Here is a 21,237-nt window from a genome sequence, read left to right as displayed (position 1 = left end):
CTGCACAGACACAACTGGGAGGAGACCGGGGTGGAACAGAGGAAAATGACTTTTAGGCTCATTGTAAGACGAAGTGGGGATAGGTCCTGCCTATGTCTGGCCGTTAGGAATCTGTGATGCTTTGGAGCGTAAAGCCAAGACAAGGTGCCACGGGACGGGCGCACGTTTGTGGTGGAGGATCCCCCGCGCGCCTCAGCGCTGAGTAAACATACTTTAGAACCTTAGAGGTTGTGGAGTCGTGTTTCTGCAAATCAGCAGTACCGGAGACACCCTCGCCGTCCCCACAGGCCCCCCCATGTCCCCCCTCTCCTCTGCCGGGAGCTCTGGGGTCCTCACAAGGCTGCCTGTTACCAGGGGGACCCCCAGGGGGTGGCTCCAGTGCATTGTCCCACCCCAGCCCCTGCCCGCACTCCTGCCTGCACGGGGAGTGGGGGGATTGGGGACCTGGGGGGTGTTACTGGGATTCTGGGGGGGGCTGGCCACGTCCCCACATGCTCCTTTCCTTCGGCGATGGCCTGTGGGAGAGCTGTGCAGGGGGGCTTGTGCAGCCAGGCCTGACCTGTTGCACCCTCCCAGAGGACACAGCCCGTTTCTGGCCCACACGGGTGCTGAGTGGCCACTGTGGGCTCACTGCTGGGGCACGGGGGGGAGCACTGGCCATGCTGGGGCACACTGACAGGCTCCCCCTGCCATGGCCCAACCTCGTGGCCATGGCCGGGCTCTTGCTGAGACTGGGGGGGTGACGTGTACCTGTGTGCTGCTTCCTACACGGCTCAGCGGGTGCCGCAGCACTTGGCCAGCCCGCAGACCCCCTGGCAGGCCACTTCCACCCGGGGACGTGTCTCTACCTGGGCTAGAGGGGCAGAGGTGCTGGCTGGCATCTGCCTGGCCACCAGCATTTACAGGAAGAAGGGGGTTGTGCAGGGCCAGCCATTGCCCCTTACAACGTGGATCATTGAGGCTCTGGGACAGACCCGGTTCCTGCCGTGAGCATCACAGGAGGATGCCACTTGCGTGACTCCTCAGCCTCGTGCCGTGGCTGTCCTGCACCCCTGGACACCCCTCAGACTATCACTGGGTGGAAGAGGTGGGTCTGTTCCCCATCTTTACCCCTTTGCTGGTAATTTTTCACTCAAAAATAAGCTGGGCACAGAGTTACTTGATTGTGCTTTAATCCTTACGCAGGTTTTAGCCTCTGCAGCTGAATAAAGAGCATCCCCAAGCCCAGCCATGGCACGTCTGTAGGGGACCGGGTGGCACAGGGAGGAGCAGGACCCCTCCACCATTTCCAGGCCGACCACATTTCACCCCTCCTGCCCCAGGCTCCCCCCCTTGGGAGCTGCCCAAAGCTCCCAGAGCACCCCAGCCCTCCCCGGGACACCTTCCCCGCTTCATCACCTTCCCTTGCCTTGCAGTGCCATCGAAGCCCACCCCTGTGTCCCCACCCCACGGGTGGGTGCCATCACCGTGGCACAGCCCACAGGGAGAGGAGAGCAGGGCACAGAGGGATGTCACAGTCCCTCAAGGATGGTGACAGGTGGCACGGGTAGGGGCTGGCTGTCACTACAGGGACCTTTCACCACCAAGAAAAACCACAGCACAATCGGGCCGCGTTGACACAGTTTTATTTACAGCAGAAGAGACCTTGGCCGGGATGGCTGGTGGCACCGCACTGCTGTGTGTGGTGGGGGCACGTTCCTCTGGGAAAAGGCCCCCGTTGCCAACGTGCAGCTGAGACAAACCGCTCTTAAAAAAGCAACGGTCACGGCAACGTCCTAACCCAGGGAGGGGGGATTAAGCAGAAGCCAAGTCCATTGTGGGGGCCGAATCTTCAAAACTGTCATCAATCCCCTCGTGCACCCCCCCAGCAGAGCACCCACCGTGATCTTTATGGGCACTGCTTCATGCCAGAGGTCCTTGTGGCGTGTCAGGGCTCAGCTGCCTCTTCGGGGGGGCCGTGCTCATCCCCAAGCCCCCCATCACCATCCTGGCCCTGCTGCCATCCCCCCCACTCCCGCAGGTCCTGGTACAGCTCCTGGTGCTCTTCCTTCCAGCACCTGAACTTCTCCGAGGTGAGCGCAGCGTCGCTGAGCAGCTGCTCCAGAGCCTGCAGCTCCACCAGCTTCGCCTGCCGAGAGGAAGGGCCTGTTTTGGGGTGGCTGCTCGTGATCGAAAGGGGGGTTTTGGGGGGGCAGTCAGGGCACTGTGGGCCCCCACCTTGAGCGTGCTCTGCAGAGCCCGCACCGCGTGCACCTTCTCGTTGATGCGGGGGTTCTTGTTGCGCCGGATGAAGGACTTGCGGCACTGCTCCTGCGTCAGGAACCGCTGCCGCCCGATGAGGGACACCCCTCCCTGCTTCAGGCACCGCATCAGGCACTCGAGATCCTCCCCAGCGGGGTCTGGGCAAGGAGAGGGGGGGCACTGTAGGAGGGTCAGAGTCCCCCAAACCCCAGGGGGCTGCCCCCACGTGTGACCCTGCCCCAAGAGCATCCCAAGACACTACATGGTTCACACCCAAGCACAGCTCAACTGGAGTTACCACCCCCCAGCACACACACACACACACACAAGGGAGGCCCTGACTTTGATTAAAGGGTGCACGCAAGGTGACAGGGTGACAGATGTCACCCCCCTCAGCCCCTACCCATGGGTGAGCAGGGTTGGGGGCTGCCCTGGGGGCTGCTGGCTGCACTGCTGGGCTCGCCGCCATCCGGGAAGAGCTGGGCTTTCTCCGGGGCATTTTGCAGCTTCTTCTTTGGCTGGGGGAGAGATGATGGGGAGTTGAGACAAGGATACTCCTTCCCCTCCCCAGGGTGTCCCCTACGGCCACTCACCGAGTCACATCCGTGCCTGGGGGACTCATCATCAGGGTCCTCAGCTTCTGTCTCGCTGTAGCAGTCTGGAAGAGGTCACAGGGGAGGACAGTGGGAGCGGGAAACTCCAGGCTGGCCCCCCCCAGCCCTCCCTAGGGCTGAGCATCACCCCAGCTCTCCTCGCAGGGAATATTTCTCACATTTCCCCTCAAATCATGGGCAAAGCTCCCACGCAGGGGCCATAGCAAAAACCCACAGCTCCCCGCAGGGTCCCCATCTCCCGCACGGGAACTGACCCCATCTCCCACCTTGGAAAGGGCCTGTTACCTTCCTCCCTGTCCGGGACCGACTGGTGGGCCAGTGTGTACTTCGTTTTGGCTGTTATTAGGTGACTGACCCACCTGGGGAAGGAAAGGATGGACAGACACACAGACAGACAGAGGGTCATGGCCAGCCCGGTGTGGTGGCACCGGCTGTCACTGGCTGGCACGTTACTCACATGCTCAAATCAGCCAACGTTTCTGCGGCGAAGATGAAGGGCTTGTACTTCTGATGGGAGAGCTGGAACACGCTGGAGGAGGAGAAGCAGGCAGCTGCCTTTGCTGCTGTGGTTACCTGGCACCAGAGCCAGCCCCAAGCCCCTGTCCAGCCTCCCCTGCATTCTCACCCCCCCCATCCTGACCCAACCGCGGGGTTTGGGCTTTTTCCTGCCCTTGGAGATGCTCCAGTCCTCAGCTTTGTCCCAGCTAACACCAGCAGCACAGTGCCCAGAGTGTGGGCTTCCATATCGCAAGACAGCCAGTGCTGCCAGCCCTGGGGGGACCCCGCCAGCCCTGCAGAAACCCCACCAGCTCTGGGGGAACCCCACCAGCCCTGGGGGGACCCCACTAGCCCTGGGGGACCCCACCAGCCCTGCAGAAACCCCACCAGGCCCAAAGGGACATGGAGGTGGCAACCAGCAGAGCTCCTCAGCACATTTGGACAGTGTCCACCCCCGCTTCCACCACCAGCCAGGAGGTCCATGGTGAGACAGACCCCACTCACTATTTCTTCTTCTGCTCCCTCGTGCTCTCCAGGTCGTAGGTGGCCACGTTGATGAGTCCCGCAGCCTTCTCATCCTACGAGGGAGACAGCTGTGGCCATCACCCACCCCGGCACTGGGGGGGGAAAAGCCCAACTTCCCCAGGTTGGGGGGACCAGGACACCCAGTGTCCCCACTCACATTGGGGTGGTGGTACCAGTAGAGCGTGTGGCCCTTCAGCACAAACCAGCAGCGCTTCCACTTCTGGGCCATGAAGCCCACGTGGTCCTTCTTCTTCAGGAGCCAGCCATCGCAGTCCACCCGGCCCAGGTCCCGGCACGAGACCCGCCGGCGGCTCAGCCTGGTCGCCACTCCTGCTGGCCACAGCATTGTTGGGGGGGAGGGGGGGGGGCTCCACATCAAGAGTAGGGAAAGGGGAGCACGGTGGGGGAGAGCCTGGGAAAGCCCCCAGACCCATCCATCCACTCCCGACAGCGTCCTGCTCACCTTTTTGTCTGCGACCTGTCTGGGGGCTGCCCTGGATAGGGAGACAGAGGGTTAGGGATGATTGAGGCCCCCCCAGCAGCACCCCCAGCCCCTTAGGGACCCCCAACTCACCCCGCAGCAGTGAGCTCGGAGGGGAACCCACCCCAGGGATGGGAATTTTGCCTCCCACTCAGGTGGAACATGAAGTCCTGTGTGTCCCCCATAGATGTCCCCCCAGTGCTCCCCCCTGAGGCTCAGTGCTCCTCTCCCACCCGCTCTCACCTCCCCAGGGAGCTCTCCAGGCTCAACACCCCCAGCCCCTGTGGCGGGGGCTGCCGTGGGGCTGAGCTCCGCGGCGCAGGGTCCAGCAGCAGCAGGGGTGCTCAGGGAGCACGGGGTGCTCAGCGGGGTACCCCCCTCCCACGCTGCCTCCTCCTCTGCAGCACCTGCAAACAGCAATTGGGGCTCTAGCCTCCTGTCCTGGGGGAAGAAACAGCTCCGTCCCCAGACACCCCCTCTGCTCCCCTCCTACCGTGGCCTGGCAGCTCCCCCACAGCCGCCCTCGAGTTCTGCTCAGGCTCTCCCTCCTCTTCCTCGGTGGCAAAGTCCGGTGCCGAGTCTGACCCCGAGTCCAAATCAGCCGCAGTGCTGGGGAAAAAAGGGATCCCTGAGCTACAAACCCCCTCGACTGCCACGGGGGATCCTGACGTCAGGCCCCGGCTGTCCCCACGCTCCCTTGGGGCTCCTGCAGTTCTCCCTTCCCGAGGAGTGGGGCTGGAGGCAACGTGGTGGTGGTGGTGGCTCAGTACCGGCCCCACTGGCCCCCGCAGTCCCCAGCAGGGTCCGAGCCCAGCCCGATGGCTCCTGCCCGGCTCGCCCGTGCTGCCGCCGGCTCCGCGCACGCCTTTCCATTCCGGGAGAGAAGGGTCATGTCTAAATATAGTTTCAACCCCATTAAAAGGTTACCAAGTGAATGAATTACAAACACAACCACTTTTTTTCGTTCCTTAAGACTACTGGTAGTTACCCGGCCTGCTCGCAGGCAGCTGCTGCCCTGCCAGTACTTCATCCCTGGAAAAAACTGGGAAGGGTGCACCCAAACTCTGTGCTGGCCAGGCTGGGGGTGTCAGGGGACAGGGCTCACCTAGAGGTCAGGGACACGGGGCTGCCAGGGCACTCGCTGCTCCGGGCATCGGGGGCATCTGCAGCATCCAAAAAGGCTCCCGGGAGCTGTGGATGGAGCATCAGGGCCAGCCCGTCCCCCACCATGGTCCCCCAGATCTTTAGGGACCACCAAGGCAGTGGGAGATGCCTGGCTTTGAGCATTCCTGCCCAGTTCCCAGTACAGCCCAGTGTGGCACTGGGGCTGTACTGGGACCTCTGGGATCACTACCTGCTGCCTGGGAGAGGGGGGTGAGCCGGCCAGGTTGAGGGGGATCTTCTTCAGCACCAGCGTCACCCCACTCGCCTTCTCCTGCAGCTTCTTCACCAGGTTGCTGCGTGTCCAACCCACCTGCACCCACTCCCTGGTGAGCTGTGGGACACAGCCCCGGCCCCACGGCTCCCCCATCCCCAAACCCTGCCCATCCCCAGATCCCACATCCCCCAAATCCTCTACAGCAGCTCCAGCATCGCCCCCCCACCTCAGCAGTGCCTCCTATGTCCCTCAGACCTTTCCCAGCCAGGGCTCCTGCATTCTGCTGATCACAGCTCCCCTGTCCCCCCCCCAAATCCTCCTGCCCACACACACCGTGTTCCCCCAAATCCTCCCAGCCCTGCAGCTCCTCCATCCACCACTTCACTATCGAAACCAGCCCCCGTCCACCCCGACTCACCACGACCTGCTCGTTGACCTGCACGATCTCGTCTCCGGGCAGGATGCGGCCCCCGTAGGCAGCCAGGACCTGGGGAGGAGGCAGGGCGGGAGCGGGGTGCCTGGCCCCAGGCACTCACACCACCCCCCCACACACCAGTTAATCTGCGGTCAGGAGCTCTCCCAGCCAGGGAGAACTGGGGAGGTTAACCATTAACCAGCAGCCTGACCTTGCGCAGCACCAGCCAGAGCAGCTGGTGGGACTGGGGTGCAGAGGGGGGCTCCCACCATGGCCCAGGCTGTGCTCACACGTGAGATGAGCTGCACAGTCTCAGCTGCAGGCAGACACCCCCAGCTCTGGGTTTTGGGGGAGTGGATTAGGGCGCTAAGAGGCTCACAGGATCCGGCTGGTTGGGTTGCAGCTGGGATGGGTGGTGTTCCCCACTGTGGGCACTAAAAGGGGGTGACTGAGGGACAGGGTGGCACAGGAGGGGGACAGACTGGGATGGGCAGCCCCTCACTCACCTCCGAGGCAGCTGCAGACACGAAGTGCAGGCAGGAGCTGGTGGAGGTGATCTCAAAGCCCTGGAGGAGATGGGAGGGAGGTGTGAGCAGGGTGCAGGGGAAACCGGGGGGTCCCTAGGCAGTGGGGGGCACTGGGGTGGCAGGGACTCACCAGTGGGGCAGTGAGGAGTGGCAAGGGGCTCCCCAGAGGGTCAGAGGGCAGCTTCGGGGTGCCAGGGGATGTCGGGAGGCTCCCCCATGGGCTGAGGGGCAGCGTTGGGGTGTCAGGGGACGTTGGGGGGCTGCCCCACAGGCCGGGGGGCAGCACCAGCCCCACACGCTGCAGCACAGCCCTGCGGTCCAGCAGCGCCGGGGGGCTGCAGCCCACGATGCTCTCACAGATGCCCACAATGTGCTGGCACTGCGAGTGACAGCGGCGGGGGGGGCTGAGAGGGGGAAGGGGGGGCCCTGGCAACACTGGGCCCCCCACACCTGCCACTCCCTCTTCACCCAGCACTTACAGTCTGAAGGATCTGGGCGTCCCTCTCAGCCGCGGGACAGTCCTGGGGGGACAAGACGCAGAGCTGAGCGGGATGGGATGGCTCAGCACCCCACCTCCATCCCAGCTCTCCCACCCCCCCCTCCAGCAGGCAGAGTTTTGGGGGACAGCAGAGCAGATGGCTGGCTCGCCCCCCTCGCCCCCAAGCCCATCACCGTGGCCTCGGGGCAGCGCAGCCGGCCTGGGCACCCACCGCCTGCAGCGTCTCTGCCAGCTGGGCACAGAGCAGGACGATGTCCCGGCTGGCCGAAAAATCGTTGAGGGTGGAGAAGAGGTACCTGGGGGGGGGGGACAACACACACAACAGAGAGCTCAGCCCCATGCGCAGGGGGCACCCAGCACCCACGGGTGCCCCCACCCACCCCGGACCTGTTGAGCCAGGAGAAGAGCCCCTTGGCAGCACCGAGCAGGTCGACAACGTGGGTCAGGAGGGCGAGGGGGGGCAGCTGGGGGGTAGCCCCCGCCGGCGGCCCCTCCAGCACCAGGCTCTGGGTGCCCTGCGCCAGGTCCCGCAGCCTCTCTGTCAGCGTCCGCAGGCTGGTGCTCGCCAGCCCCATGTCCTGGGGGGGGCACATGGACACCGGGGGACGGGAGGGCAATGGGGGGTCTCTGGGGTGCCTCCAAATCCCCAGGCTGCCCCTGATTCTCCCCCTCGACCCAGCTCAGGGTGCGCCCATGTCCCCTTCTTTATCCAGTTTAAGATGCCCCCACACCCCACCCCCACCCAGCCCAGGGTGTCCCCGCAGCCCCCCTCCATTCAGCCCCCATGTCTCCTCTCCACCCAGCCCAGGGTGACCCCACAACCCCCCCTCCAGCCCAGGGTGTCCCCATGTCCGTCCCCCCCACCCTCAGCCTAGAGTGCCCCTGCACCCCCTTCTCCACGCAACCTTTCCCCACGTCCCCCTCCCCACCCAGCCCAGGGCGCACCCACATCCCCCCTCCTGCCACGGGACCCCCGCAGCACCCACGGGTGCTGGCACTCACCAGGGCGCGGAGCTGCTCCACGGCCTCCAGCAGCAGCTCCTGGTGCCCCAGTCGCCACACGCCCAGCGCCTCCAGGGCCCCCGCCGACAGCCCCAGCAGGTCGGGCCCCGCCAGCCCCCAGGCCTCGAAGGGGTACCCCTGCACCGCCGCGTCCAGCCCTGCCCACAGCCCTGCCCTGGAGCCAGCCGGACACCGCGGGGGGGGCCCGGCACCCCCCTACCCCACCCCTGGCAGTGTCCCAGCTGGCCCCTGGCTGGGTGACCCCAAGGGGTGACCCCAGGCAGCCTGGAGGGGCCTCTCCATGAAATGAGTTCGCCCGGTCTCAGCCCAGCTGGTGGCGATGGCTGAAGCCCCTCCCCACCACCATCCGGATCCAGGGATCAACACCCCCCCCCCCCCCCGGGGGACAATGGCTGAGGGACAGGAAAGAGCTGCCACCGCCCCCAGCCACCCACATGTCCCCAGCGCCAGACCCAGCAGCGGGGTCCCCCCGAAGTTGGGGGAGAGCCGGGGCACGGAGCAGCCGGGGTGTGGGGGGGTGTGGGCCTCACCTCGGAGCCAGGCGGCCGCCTGCGTGGGGCCCCAGGTGCCCACGGGCTCCATGGCGGCCAGGCCGGAACCGGCGGGAGCGGCTGCTCACCTGCGCGGGGGACGGGCGGCCCCATTGGCGCGCCCGCGTGCCGCTCACCGCGGCCTCCCGCCCGGCCCAGTACGACCCCGCGGGGCGAGGCCCCACGACGCACCCCAGTGAGTCACAGGCCGGACGGTGACGCATGGCTGCCGAACCACCCCCCCGCTCCGGAGAAACTGCACCCGCCCAAGGAGCACCCCCGCCTGTCATCCCCCCCCCCCCCCCCCCCCCGGCCTCAGTTTCCCCTCAGCGATGAGATGAGGTGTCTCACCCCCCGCAACCATGCAGTCAGGGCTGAGTCCCAACAGAACTCATGACGCTAGTGGGTGTGTGCCCCCCCCGCCTGGAGCCAGGTGCCTTGTGGGCACAAGGTTTGGCCGCACAGATCCCAGGAAGAACCTGAGGGGAGACACCTGCTCAGCGCCCTCCCCACGACCCAGGAATCTGGGGGGGGTGTGGGGGGGTGTCACCCCCTGCCAAAGCACAACTCCCACCCCTTCCTTTGCAGATGGGGAAACTGAGGCAGGGGGCAACCCATGCACAGGCCTGCAGAGGGGCTGTCCCTGCTAAACCTGGCTCTCCTGCCCCCCCAGATCTGCGTTGGGCTGGCGCTGGCCCCCCCCGCCAGCGCCTCAGCGCCCGTCTCCCCCCGCCCCGGCGTGTGCGCTTGGGGGAGCAGCGGGCGCTGATCGCGGCTGACAGCAGCTCGGCGCTCGCCGGGTGCGTGCTGCCCTTTCCGAGGGGGCCGCGGGGACGGCAGGCGGGCAACAGACACAGACCCCCCCTCCTTCACCGTGGGCAAGGTTGGGGGTCTCAAGGTTAGAGGTGGGGGCGGGGGGAACACCCCAGCCCCGTTGCTGCTGACCCACGGGGCCTGATCCTGCTGCTCCCCGTCACGCCATGATCATCCGCCCCAGACGCTTAACCCCGGGGTACTTCCGTCTGCTCCAGGTAAGGGGTGAGTGGGGTGGGGGGGACCCCGTGGGGACCCCCGGGACCCCGCCCGTGCTGCCGACAGACCTGCTGGCCACAGGAGCCGTGTCCCGCCAAATCCTGCTCCAGGGGAGCAGTGAGGGTGCTGCTGGTGGAGCCCTGCAAGCGCTGCATGGGGCACCCCAAAAGCACCCCTGTATGCCCCCCCAAAGCTGCCCCCAACGCTCTCACAACCCAGCTGGGTGTGATGGGGATGTCCAGGGCACAGCCTCAGGGTCCTTGTCCCCAGGGGGGTGGCTTTGGGGTTCAAGGTCTCACAGCGCTCCCCTCTCCTCTCCTCTCTCCCCACGCAGATGCAGCTGGCGGCAGGGCGGGGGGCTGAGCCGGGGGGGCGGCTGCTGACCCCCCTGGCTCTGCTGCTGGCGGCTGCCGGGCTCTGCCTCTCCTTCTACAGCGCCCGGAGAATCGCCGGCCCCACCAAGGCCCCCCCAGAGCCGTGAGGAGGGGGCCAGTGGGGCCACGGGGATGGTCCCCTGGGGGGTGCTGGGGTCCCCCTCCGCCCGCTGGCCCCCACCTGAACGGAGCTGCCGGATGCGGATCCTTTCCAGCTGATCTGCGCCACGTCCAGCCCTTCCCTCCACTCCACGCCTGGGCGGTGCGATGCCCGGGGTGCCCCGGGGCTGGGGGACACGTCCCCCTGTCCCCCTGTTTGTCCCCGCTTTTGGGAGTTGGGTCAACGATCGGGATGGAGAGTGGGGAAGCCACCTCCTGGCTCCAGAGCTGCTGCCAGACACCACGATCCAGGCACAAGACGACCAGAGGCTGAACGGACACAGACAGATGGTGGAGCCGGGCGATGCACCCATCTCCCCCTGCAAGCAGAGCAGCCCGAGGGGGCCCCTTGCACCCCGCTGGTGGCCACGCAGCCCCCCCCATCCCCGCGGAGAACGTGCAGCAGCCACAGCCAGCCCGGCCCCGCAGAAAGGAGGTCAGCACCCAGCGCCGTTAGGTAACGCGGCGGGGAGGGCTGCGACCAGAGCGGCCTCTGCAACAACAGGGCCGGGGGAAGATGGGGCCACGGGGTCAGCGATGTGTCCCCTGGGCAGGCACATCCCTCAGGGATGGGATCTGCAATTTTCCCAACCCCCTTACACCTACCAAACCCACACATCTTCCTGGGGCTGGAGGGGGGACAAATCCAAGCAGGCTGTACAGAAATAAATCCTTTCCTGCCAAGCACAGCTGTGCTGTCGCTCTGATTTTCTGCTACGCCCCGTTCCCGCTCCTGGCAGGAGGAATGAACCTCTGGTCTGGGGGTTTTGCCAGCGCTGCATCGGCAAAACCCACTCTGCAGGAATTCGCAGCAGCGGGTGGTGGCATTGTCACACAAAATCCCCCCTGAGAGCCAGGCAGGCAGAGGCAGGGTCATCGGTGGGATTACAGCTGCTTCGGGCTGGTGGATGCAAAAGGGGGGGGCTGATCAGGCCACACACGCAGCCCCAGCCCTCTAGCAAGATGAAATCACTTCTAGCCGTTGGGTTTTAGGGGACAGGAGCCTAAAAGTGTCCCTGCCGGGGAGACACCAGCAACCCCCTCTCAAGGCCCAAACTGGCAGCACCAGCACCACGACGAGCTGCTCGCTACAGACCCAAGTGCTTGATGAAGAGATCGCTCAAGCACGTTATTCCTCCAAAAATCAGCCCCGTATCTGCTACCAGCAGGCTGGGCAACCCCTGCCAGGAGGGCATAGCAGAGGGGGTTTTGCTGCCCTGCCAGGGCAGGAGCACCAGGACGAGGCTGCTCCTCCCAGCCCGGCACAATATTTCTTTCCCTTTGCATGACTGGAAAGAACACAACACCAAGAAGTTGCCCTCCACACCAAGGGGCAGCTGCCACCCTGCAGTCAGGGCCTGGGGCACACAAACAGCAAGCTCTCAACACTGCCGGCCTGTTGGCTGACATATTTTAATGGGCGACTCCCCATGGTCAACCTCTGACCCAAGGAGAGAGGCCTAAAACCGCTCTACAAGCAGAGAGGAGCGCACAGTCACGCCAGCGCTTCGGGAACGAGTGGTTTTCCCTTTCCCTGAGAAGGGGGACACACAGTGAGGGCACCCGAGGTCTTGCTGGCTCCTTCTCCTTGTTAGTGCTCTGCCGAGGAGGGCTGCCAGGAGGAGCGGAGCGTTTGCTTGCTGGCAGGCTGTGCTGGGGCATGTTTTTCTCACAAAGCTGAGGACAAAGACGCCCTTAGGGAGCTGCTCGGCCCCTCAGTCCACTGGGCTCAGCTGGATGCCTCCATCTCAGTGACTTCCTCAAGCGGCTGGGTCTGCACTTCCACCTTCTTTGGGGGGATGTAGGAGCCCATCCCGGCAGCACGCTCAGCCTCCTCCTGCGTGTACGGTGCCTCCCGCAACTGCTTCAGCCTGCAGGGAAGGCAGAGAGAAAACGTGAAGCCTTCCGCCCCAGCTCCTCAAAACAAGACCAGCCCAGAACTGACACCCCCACCCACCTCACCCCGATGAAAAGGGGGCAAGAGGCCACGGCCTGCTCCGGTGCAGGGCACAGGCCCACGGGGTGGCTCCGGGCCCCACTCAGGCCCCCCCTTACCTCTTCTTGTGCACTTTGGATCTGAAATGCTCCTTCATGCTGGTCAGGTCCACGAAGTAGCGCCTGGGGTGGGGGGGATAAGAGGATGGGGTCAGGGATCGCCGAGATGGCAGCAGCGCTGGGGAGAGCCCTACAGAGGGGCCAGGGTCCCCCCACACACTCCTGAGGGCCAGTCCCCCAGGGGCCAGCGTGTGTAACCCCCCCCCCCCCCCATGATCAGAACAATCTCCCCGCAGTGCCCAGGGTCCCTCCTGAGACCAGGACAAGATCCCTGGGGATCAGTCTCCCCTCACCAGGCCCAGGCCCCCCCCCAGGAGCCAGGGACCACCCCGCCACCCCGATAGCCCCCTCCCGGGGGCCAGAGACCCCCCCAGGACCAAGGTATCGCCCCCGTCAGAGTCCAAACAACCCCCAGCACCAGCGCAACCCCCCCCCCCCAAGGGTTAGAGCCCTCCCCAGCCCCCCTGCGACCAGGCCCCCCAGCCCCGACATGGGCTCCCCCCCCTCCGGCCCACGCACGCGCAGTGCAGGCAGTAGAACTGGGCGCAGCCCGGCAGGTCGGGGTCGGGCTCCTGCCGCAGCAGCCGAGCGGCCTTCTCGGGCTGCAGGTCCCCGTGGATCTCGTCCAGGTCACGGCGGCGCCGCTTCGTCTTCAGCTGCCGGGCCAGGGAGTGCGAGCGGTGAGCGCCGGTGCGGCGGCCATTGCGCGGCGACATGGCGGCCACGCCGGGCCCGTGCTCCGCACTGCGCAGGCGCAGGCGGCCTCAGAACACGCCCCGCAACTATGCCCCGCCCCACGACGCGGAGACCACGCCCACGAAGCGGCATCGCCTGCCCTGCTGACGCCCACGCCCATGTATCAGGCCACGCCCACGCCGCGCTAGGCCACGCCCCCGAGCGCAGCCCCGCGGCCGGTGAATGTCCCCGCGGGACCGTCCCGTCCCCGCGGACCCCCCAGCGCCCGTCCGTCCCCCCCAGGCTGTCCCCGCTGTGGGACACAGGGCCTGGCCTCGGCGCAGGGCGTGACCGGGGGGCTGTGCTGCCCCGGTCACTGCTGTGATGAGCTGGGGAGGGCTCAGCGGACCGTGTCCCGGCACTGATCGTGTTTCTTCCACCCTGCGTGATCAATTATAAATGGGGACCCACGGCGGGGGGAGCGCTGAGCCCCAGGGCCTGCTCTGCACTGGGAGCTTGGGGCAGCCCCAAGCCCTGGGGGGGTTCTCTGGGGGCGAGGGGCACTGGGGAGGGCTGGGGCAGAGGTGTGGAGATGGGGTTTGGGGGTGACCAGAGCAGCTGTCCCCGCACTGCCCCCAGCTCGGGCCGGGCTCAGGTTCCCCTTTGTGCATTGGAAGTGGCCCCTGAAACTTTAATGAAGCCACCGGATCATCGAGGCGGCGCGGGGGGTCCGGCCCCACACCCCTCCCGCTCCCCACGGCACCCGCAGGCTCCCAGCCCCGCTGAGCCCCTCACCATGACCCAGGGCTTCTGGCGGATCTACAAGGCCAAAGTGCTGCAGACCCTGGGGGGGGCGCGGGCGGACGGGGCGCTGCAGGAGGAGGTAGGTTGGAGGGGTCATCACCAAGCCTGGCTCCTGTCCCCCCCCCCAAAGTGGGGTGACCAACTTCCAGGCCCTCCCCCTGCCTGCACCCCTGCCCTCACATGGGGGCTTCATTGCAGGGAGACCCCCCCGAGCTGATGGAGACGTCCGAGACCCCCACACTGATGGAGGAGGGGCCCAGCCCCGTGTCCCAGCTGGCAAGGAAGGTGAGAAGGGGGCTGGGGGAAGCAGGAGCCGGGTCTTGGGGGGGGGCTTCTGGGACCTGGGGGTCCCCGTTGAGCCTGCTGCTGCCTCCCCCACAGGTGCAGGGGGTGGGCGCCCGGGGCTGGCGGACGCTTTCATCCCTCTTCACCCGCGAGGACGAGCACCAGCTGCTCAGCCCGGAGCCCTGCGCAGACCAGTAAGTTGCAGCTCAGTGGGGGGGACCCCACAGCCTGGATCCAGCCCCCGGGAGCTGCCAAGTCCCCCCATCCCATCACCTACACCCTCTGACTATATCCATGGGGCTGGGCTGGGGGGCAGCAGGGGGAGAGCCGGCATGGAAGGGGCACATGGGGGGGCTTGGGGGTCCCAGTCCTGGCCACTGAGGGACCTGGCAAGAAGGGTGCCCACACTGATGTCCCCATCCCTGCTCTCTCCCCAGCCCGCTGGCCGCTGAGCCGCCCGAGCCGCCCCCCTCCGAGAAGGCGCCCGGCTTTTGGGATCTCTTTGCTACCAAGTGGCAGCAGGCGTCGGGGCCAGACAAAGAGGTGCCCCCCCCGGAGCCGGGCGAGAGCCCTGGGGAGCCGCCCGGTGACGATGGCAGCGACCTGAGGGAGCCAGAGGAAGGGGCCTTCCACTGGGGCTTCCTGGCCAGCAAACTGGCTGAAATCCGGAATAAAAACGCCCCCAAGGGCAACTAGAGGAGGATGCGCTGGCCAGACTCTCCAGCAGCGTGAGCAGCCCCCCCGCGCCGCCGGCGGGCAGCCCCCTGAGGGCTCCGCGGTGGGTTTCCGCAACGTGTCTGCACTAAAGACTCCGAGGTGCCCCTTTTCCCCGAGCCCTGCCTGGTGCTTTCTTTGCCCTCGCCTCCCCCCCCAGCTTTTCTGGAAGCTCCATCACCCCTGGAGCAGCACAAGCCCCCATGGTGGGGATGGGGAGCTGCCACCCCCAGCCCCAAATCATCCCCCCCTGCCCTGCCTGGGCTCTGCCCACACAAACCACACACACTGCCAGGGTAGGAAAAAAAAAAACCACAACAGGTTTATTGAGCTCTGCTCTGGCCCCAGCAGCCCCTTTTCTGGGGAGAAGGAGGCTGTGGGGTGGGCATTGCCCACGATGGGGGGGTCAGGCTCTGCCCACCCCCCGCAGCCTGCAGCTGGTGCAGGATGTGAGCGGCCAGTGGGGGCTGCAGGCCCATCCCACCACCCTGGGTGGATGGAGAAGATGGGTGACAGCAGGGGCAGAGCAGCCTGTCAGCCCTGGGGCCAAGGAGAGACTCACCCAGGGGAGCCCCTTCCCCACCGACCCCTCAGGTACCCCCACGGTGCTCAGCCCCTGGCCCGGGGTAGACCTGGTGGCCTCACAGCAGCCCCACAGCACCAGGACCACGGATGCCACCAGCCCATGGGCCACATCCCGCCAGTGGTAGCCACGCAGGTACCCTCATGCCCAGCCAGGCTGCCTCCCCTCAGACAGTGGACTCCTTGGCGGCCGCCCAGGCCCTTTGGCAGCCGTAGAGCCACTTGATGACGCGGGCATTGCGCTCCACCACTGAGATGGCGGAGCCCAAGCGGGCATCCGGCTCCTCGTCACCCGGCCCCGCGTCCCCCTCGCTGCCCCCTGAGGCCTGCCCGGGCTCTGACTCGCAGGAGCCGGGGAGCCGAGCCGAGGCGTTATCCCAGCCCGCCGGCCCAAAGCGCTCCCGCCCCAGCAGCTCCACCAGCGCCCGGTCCAGCCCGCAGTAGTTGAAGAACCGCTCCTGCTCCGAGAGCGGCAGGGAGATGCGCAGAGCCAGCGTCTGCTTGCTGGGGGGCTCGGGGGGCTGCGCCATGGGGCCACCAGGCAGAGGGAAGATGCCACCACTGCCACCGCCGCTGCTGGCATCCGGCGTCCTCGCCTCCTCCTTCTCCGCAGGCACCCACAGCATGCGGGTCTCGGGGCTCTGGGAGGCCGGTGGCCCCTCGCCCAGCACCCTGGCTGTGGGGGAGCTGGGGGGTTTGTCTCTGAGGGGTCCCTGGAAGAGGCGTCGCACCAGCCCCGAGCCCTTAGTGTTCTCCTTATCCCCGCCCGGGCAGTCCCGTTTCTGCCGGTAAATGATGAGGGAGTCGGGTCTCAGCAGGCGCCTGCCACCGGTCCGGCGTGACACGGGGGACTGGGGACACGGCAACTTCCTGGGACCCTCCCGGTTCAGCTCCGAGCCCTGACACAACTCGTTACACTGCTGGCAGGCGAGGAGGCGCCGGCTGCGGGGGGAGAGCCGGGGCGAGCAGCCTCGCAGCGCCGGTTCCTGACGGCTGTTGATGACCTGTTGGGATTTGACGTATTTGGCCTTGTCGGCCTCCAGCCGCTCCACAGCGCTGGGTCTCCGGCCCCCACCACCCCCCGGCTCCCGCGGGCACTCGGGGCCCCGGTTCAGCCAGGCCAGGGGGGAGCCGCGGCCGGGGGCCACGAGGCGCAGGTTGCTAGAGGCACAGATGGCAAGAGGGGGGCTGCCCAGGGGCACCATCACCTCCCAGCCCCAAAACGGCACCCCTGGTCTCTCTGCTCCCCCCTGAGTGGCTGGGGGGGGTCCGGTGCTGCAGCTGGAGAGTCTCCCGAAGCTTTGCTCAGCTCCTGGGTTCAGCCCTGGGAGGAGAGAGGAGAGCCGGGGTTAGCACCGAGGATGCAGCAGAGGCAGGAGGAGGATGGGGGGTGAAGCGGAGCCGGGGGTCCCCTGGATCCCACGCGTGGCAGGGCAGTGCTGCCCTCGGCCAAGCAGGCAGGCAGCAGGCAGCAAGCCCTGCCAGCCCAGGCAGGAACAATCCACGGGCAGGAAGAAAGAAGCGCAGAGCATCCGCCGGCTTCACCCGCATCCCAGGAGCCGCTTCCAACAGGAAAAAATACCGGAGCCGACCGCCTTATCCTTCCGAGCGCAGGGACGGCAGAACAAAGCCCGTGCTCAGGAGGGCTGGCGAGCTGCCCCGGCCGGGCCTGTGTGTGGGGCAGCAGGGCAGGGGCTGGGGGGTGTTTTGGGGTCTCTGTGCTGAGCTCAGATGCCTGGGAGGGACTGAACCTTTCCTGCCCCATGCGGCAGGGGTATGGAGCAAAGGGGCTTTTATTAGCCCTGGGGTGCGATGGCTCTTGCTCAGCTGTACCCGAGCACCCGTGTGGGTCCGGGCTGTGAGCCCGGTGGTGGAGATGGGTGCTGGGGGAAGGGGGTCTGGAGCCTGAGCCGGGGGCTGTAAATGCCCAAAGCGGATGGTTCCGCAGAGAACAGGCCTGAATGGCCATGAAGAGTCACCCCCATTGCCAGGAGCTGCCCCAGCCCTGCAGCCTCCCCGGGTGACAGCGGGGACATGGGGCCAGGCAGAGCAGGGCTCACTAGAGAGCCCACGGGCTCCGACACTACACTCACTCCTGGTGTACAGATGGGGAAACTGAGGCACGCTGGTCCTGTGCTCCCAAGGAACGAGCTCCCCAGCCACCCCCAGTGCTGGCCAGAGCTCCATGGGGGGCTCAAGGGAAGGTGTCCCCACACATGGTCCCGTCACCCACTGGCTTCACCCTAGCAGAGCCAGTGTGCCCGGGAGCAAGTGCCCGTGCCGGTGTGCCTGCACACTCCCCAGCCCAGCCCTGCTGCCAGGATCCGCCCCAGACACCCGCCTCGGCAGGTGGAGGATGCTCTCGCTCACCTGAGCCCACGCAGGGACGCAGGGACGGGACGCAGGGATGCAGAGAAGGGTCGCAGGGATGGGATGCAGGGATGCTCCAGACTCACTCAGCTCCTGCCCCTCTGGCTGCCGGCAGCAAACTGAGCCCAGAGCCAGCAGGAGCCTCATATAGAGGTTGAGGAAGAGCCACCCCATTAACCCCTGCCAGCCCGGCCCCGTCAGCAGGAGCCCACCCTGCCAGCATGACCCCCACGCCCCAGCCACAGCCTTCACACCCCGGAGCCCTGCCCAGCCAGCATTAACCCTCCTTCTCCAGCACCTCCAGCTCACCTCTGCCAGCTCTCCTCCCTCTGCCTCCTTACAGGAGCCTGGTCGGGATTTTTGGATCCACAGCAGAGATCTCTGCCTCCTCCCAGGCAGGAATGAGTCCTTCTGTCCCCCCAGCCCACAGGGCATCAGGAATGGGACAGGGAAATCATGTCTACTCTGGCAGCTTCTCCTTCTACATCCACCCCGAGATGCTGGGCGCAGCTCAGGAGCAGGAGCCCCCCACGATCCCCCTCCCCAGGATCCTGCCCCAGCTGGCGAGGGAGGAGGGAGGAAGGGTCCTTCTGGCACGTTCTCTGCTGGTGGCGAAAGGGTCAAAGCCAGGCCTGAGCCAGGCCCGTTCCTGCCTCCTCTTCCCCCCGGGAAGGGCTGTAAATCGCAGGAAGACACAACGGGCTGGAGCTGGCCCAGGGGTTATTTTTACCACTGCCCCCTCCCCTTCCTGAGGGCTGAGCGATCCCACAAGGGCAGCCCCCAGCCCCCCTCCATCCCCAGCGCCTGCCTGGGGGGCTGCAAATGTGGAAGGACATGCTGCACCCTGAGCTGGGCTCCAGTACCCCGGAGCAGGGTCAGAGAAAGCCCCCAGTGCTCCCCGAGGAACCCCAGCTCCCTCCATCCCTCTCACAGCCCAGCCCAGGCTGCTTGCAGGGACTCAGGGGACCAGGAGGCTCCAGTGGGGACAAAGCTGTGACATTTATCCTGGGACCCGCAGGCCAAGGCACTCTGTCCCTGGGTGAGAGGGGACCCGGCCCCGAGCACTGCTGGCCCCCATCCCAGTTCCTTCCTGCTGGGGAGCCAGTGCCAGGAACTGGGGCCCAGTCGGCGTCCAGCACCTCCCTGTGCGATGGCACCAGCGCCAGGAAGAGGCCGGAGACAGGACTCGGGGCCTGATGAAACCGGAGACTAAAATGGAGGCTGAGCAGGATGAGAGCGGGCAGGGCTTGTCCCAGCTCTGCCGGCACCGGAAAAACATCCCGGTGAAAGCAAGGAAGGGACAAACCACCTATTCTATTCTAATAAACCTGGAGAGGAGCAACGCAGGCAGCTGTGCTGCCAGCAGCACTCGGGCTCTGTGTGCAGGATGCGGCCACCCCAGAGGAAGACGGGGAAAGGGATGGGGACGAGGGGTGGAGAAACCTGTGGCAGCCCTGGGATCTGCCCTGAGGAGGAGAGCAACTGGGTTCCCACGGGGGAGACAGGCAGCCAACAGGGCCTTATTTTTAACTCCAGGCAAAGTGAATCACTGTTTATTAGGACACGTTTTCTTTTCGGAGCCGAAATCCCGGCAGCCATTCCGGTAAAGCCACAAGTGAGTAAGAGCAGCCTTGGATTCCCCTTTCTCTGGCGGATGCAGAGTGTTCCCAGGGGATGCTCCTACCAAACGCCTACCCCTGCCCTGGAGCAACTGCCCTCCTCTCCAGCTCCTCCTCGGAGCACCCACCAGGCACTTACTGTTGAACTGTTATATTTGGACAAGGCAGATTCCCTTTGGGATACAAAAAGGAATGATTTGAGGGGCCCTTCCCAGCACCAGCATCCCAGGCAGTTCCTGCTTCCCCCAGGGAGGCGATGGGGGGTTTGTCACTTCAACTTCTAGGAAGGGATTTACCCGATTAATCAGCCTCTTGTGAATGGACCAGGTGGCTTTTCTTAGTCACATGGATGTTCAAAGTCCCTTGTTTTTATTTACGGTTACTCGGAGCTCTCACAAGGTGCTCTCTGCTCCTCAGTGGGGCCCCGCTTCCCTCCCCTCCCAGCTCAGTGCCAGGCAAGCAGAGCAACCCCGGGCAAAACCCAACCACTGGGGCCAGGTACAGAAACTTCCAGTCCTTGGGACGGGTGAGAAAAGCCCGAGAAAGTCCTCAAAGGTCACAAATCCCACAGCACAGATCTTCCGTCCAACACCATTTTTCAGAGCACGTCTAGTTCTGGATTAAACAGCCCTGCTCCCCACAAGCCCTCCTGGCCCCTGGTAAGGGGGACACGGCCCTCTCAGCGCTGCTAATTAGGTCCCCACCTCATAACCCACACATCAGGCTCGAGGAGCAGCAGCGGAACAGCATAGCAAGAGCGTGGATCCAGAGAGCAGGGCAGGGAGGGAGGGGGAAAAAAAAGAATAAAAGAGAAAAAAAAAAATCACTTTAACTCCACCACGACCAGCTGCAGGCAGGACTGTAGCACCTGATAACACAGCCATCTGTTTCTACTTGCTGGTTTACTTTCACAACCCACAAAAGCTCTTTCTGGTCTGAGGTCCATGCAAATGCCACTGCCTGGAGAGCGGCCCATGGGAGCTGGGTGACTGTGAGCCAAAGAGGGCCCAGGGTGCAGGCGCCTTCCTGCGGGAAGGCTGGCTATACAAGTTTAAAAATATCAAGGGCTCAAATGAGCATGAATAAATCTGAAACCACCACCTCATCTAAGGCAGCCAGCAACAAGTTGGTGCAAGTAGGAACCAGAGAGCAGCTGGGCCCAGCAGAAGACACTGAGGCTCCTGTTCATACCCCCAGTGGCGGCTTCAAAGCCCATGGCAGGCGATGGCCTTGACGACTTCTGCTGGCTGGCTGGTTTCTGGGAAGGAAAACAGGTCAGTCCTGCACCCACAGGGGCAGAAAGGAAAGGCAGAGAGAGAGGGGATGAGCTGCCAGGACAGAGGGAACCTCCCCTGGGTCAGCAATGAGCATCAGGGCTGAACCCACCACCTGCAAGGGACCTGCAAAGGCGTGTAGGTTGCACCTGTTTTTACTTTAAATCCCAGAGATTAGAGAGGCCTCAGGGCACTTGCAATTCTAGCAGCAGTCTGCCCTCTTTGGGGCATCCCCCAGCACCCCAGCCCACTTCAGCTGGTGGGGTGTGGGGTGGGAGCTGGACACATGGGGCTGCCCTGGAGAGAGGGGGATTCAGGGACACTGACCCTGGCTGCTCCTCACGAACTGCAGCCCTTATGCAACTGCTTTCTGCTTCAGAGACCCAAATAATCTGGAAATTCATCTGTGAACAAAGAGATTTAAACAAGAATGTGACCTGGGCTGCAGCTCCTCTCACAGTGACAGCTCATCCTTCAGGTCACTCGACTTCACCGTGCTTGGCTTGTTCCACTTAGAAAAACGTGCGGTCTGAGGCTCCCCCAAAATGCTGGCAGAGCTAGTG

At 65.2% G+C, this 21,237-nt stretch overlaps 4 protein-coding genes and 1 long non-coding RNA gene across 6 annotated transcripts; 2 read left to right on the top strand and 3 right to left on the bottom strand.

The window, feature by feature from the left end:
- Window positions 1-1,614: 1,614 nt before the first annotated feature.
- CNKSR1 (connector enhancer of kinase suppressor of Ras 1) lies at window positions 1,615-8,892 on the bottom strand. The gene is made up of 21 exons (XM_074926023.1): window positions 8,732-8,892; window positions 8,181-8,350; window positions 7,566-7,756; window positions 7,390-7,474; window positions 7,159-7,200; window positions 6,789-7,058; window positions 6,659-6,718; window positions 6,156-6,224; window positions 5,714-5,833; window positions 5,465-5,550; window positions 4,853-4,968; window positions 4,603-4,766; window positions 4,342-4,372; window positions 4,036-4,208; window positions 3,858-3,931; window positions 3,313-3,384; window positions 3,141-3,214; window positions 2,835-2,899; window positions 2,645-2,759; window positions 2,218-2,399; window positions 1,615-2,128 (listed from the first exon to the last, which is right to left on the bottom strand). The coding sequence occupies exons 1-21, from the start codon at window positions 8,781-8,783 to the stop codon at window positions 1,928-1,930; spliced, it is 2,412 nt and encodes an 803-aa protein (XP_074782124.1). The 5' UTR covers window positions 8,784-8,892; the 3' UTR covers window positions 1,615-1,927.
- A 225-nt stretch (window positions 8,893-9,117) lies between these two features.
- On the top strand, window positions 9,118-10,985 carry LOC141969953 (uncharacterized). The gene is made up of 2 exons (XR_012635121.1): window positions 9,118-9,762; window positions 10,098-10,985. It is a non-coding gene; the product is annotated as an uncharacterized LOC141969953 (long non-coding RNA).
- Window positions 10,986-11,690: 705 nt separating this feature from the next.
- On the bottom strand, window positions 11,691-13,111 carry ZNF593 (zinc finger protein 593). Its single transcript, XM_074926190.1, has 3 exons — window positions 12,871-13,111; window positions 12,352-12,414; window positions 11,691-12,167 (listed from the first exon to the last, which is right to left on the bottom strand). Exons 1-3 carry the CDS (start codon window positions 13,065-13,067, stop codon window positions 12,026-12,028), a joined length of 402 nt encoding a protein of 133 aa, XP_074782291.1. The 5' UTR covers window positions 13,068-13,111; the 3' UTR covers window positions 11,691-12,025.
- Window positions 13,112-13,775: 664 nt separating this feature from the next.
- C24H1orf232 (chromosome 24 C1orf232 homolog) lies at window positions 13,776-14,925 on the top strand. The gene is made up of 4 exons (XM_074926286.1): window positions 13,776-13,909; window positions 14,029-14,115; window positions 14,212-14,309; window positions 14,553-14,925. Exons 1-4 carry the CDS (start codon window positions 13,823-13,825, stop codon window positions 14,809-14,811), a joined length of 531 nt encoding a protein of 176 aa, XP_074782387.1. The 5' UTR covers window positions 13,776-13,822; the 3' UTR covers window positions 14,812-14,925.
- Window positions 14,926-15,126: 201 nt separating this feature from the next.
- Window positions 15,127-18,259, bottom strand: FAM110D (family with sequence similarity 110 member D). 2 transcript variants are annotated; one of them, XM_074925913.1, is made up of 2 exons: window positions 18,091-18,259; window positions 15,127-16,735 (listed from the first exon to the last, which is right to left on the bottom strand). In XM_074925913.1, the coding sequence occupies exon 2, from the start codon at window positions 16,614-16,616 to the stop codon at window positions 15,579-15,581; it is 1,038 nt and encodes a 345-aa protein (XP_074782014.1). In that variant the 5' UTR covers window positions 16,617-16,735; window positions 18,091-18,259; the 3' UTR covers window positions 15,127-15,578. The 2 variants fall into 2 exon arrangements, with proteins under 2 accessions (XP_074782014.1, XP_074782013.1); XM_074925912.1 differs by lacking the exon at window positions 18,091-18,259 and adding an exon at window positions 17,782-17,971.
- Window positions 18,260-21,237: the final 2,978 nt, after the last annotated feature.

Source organism: Athene noctua, chromosome 24 (assembly GCF_965140245.1).
Source record: "Athene noctua chromosome 24, bAthNoc1.hap1.1, whole genome shotgun sequence".
Lineage (NCBI taxonomy): Eukaryota > Metazoa > Chordata > Aves > Strigiformes > Strigidae > Athene > Athene noctua.
Note: the sequence above shows the minus strand (reverse complement) of the source record. Positions and strands in the feature narration are given on the sequence as shown.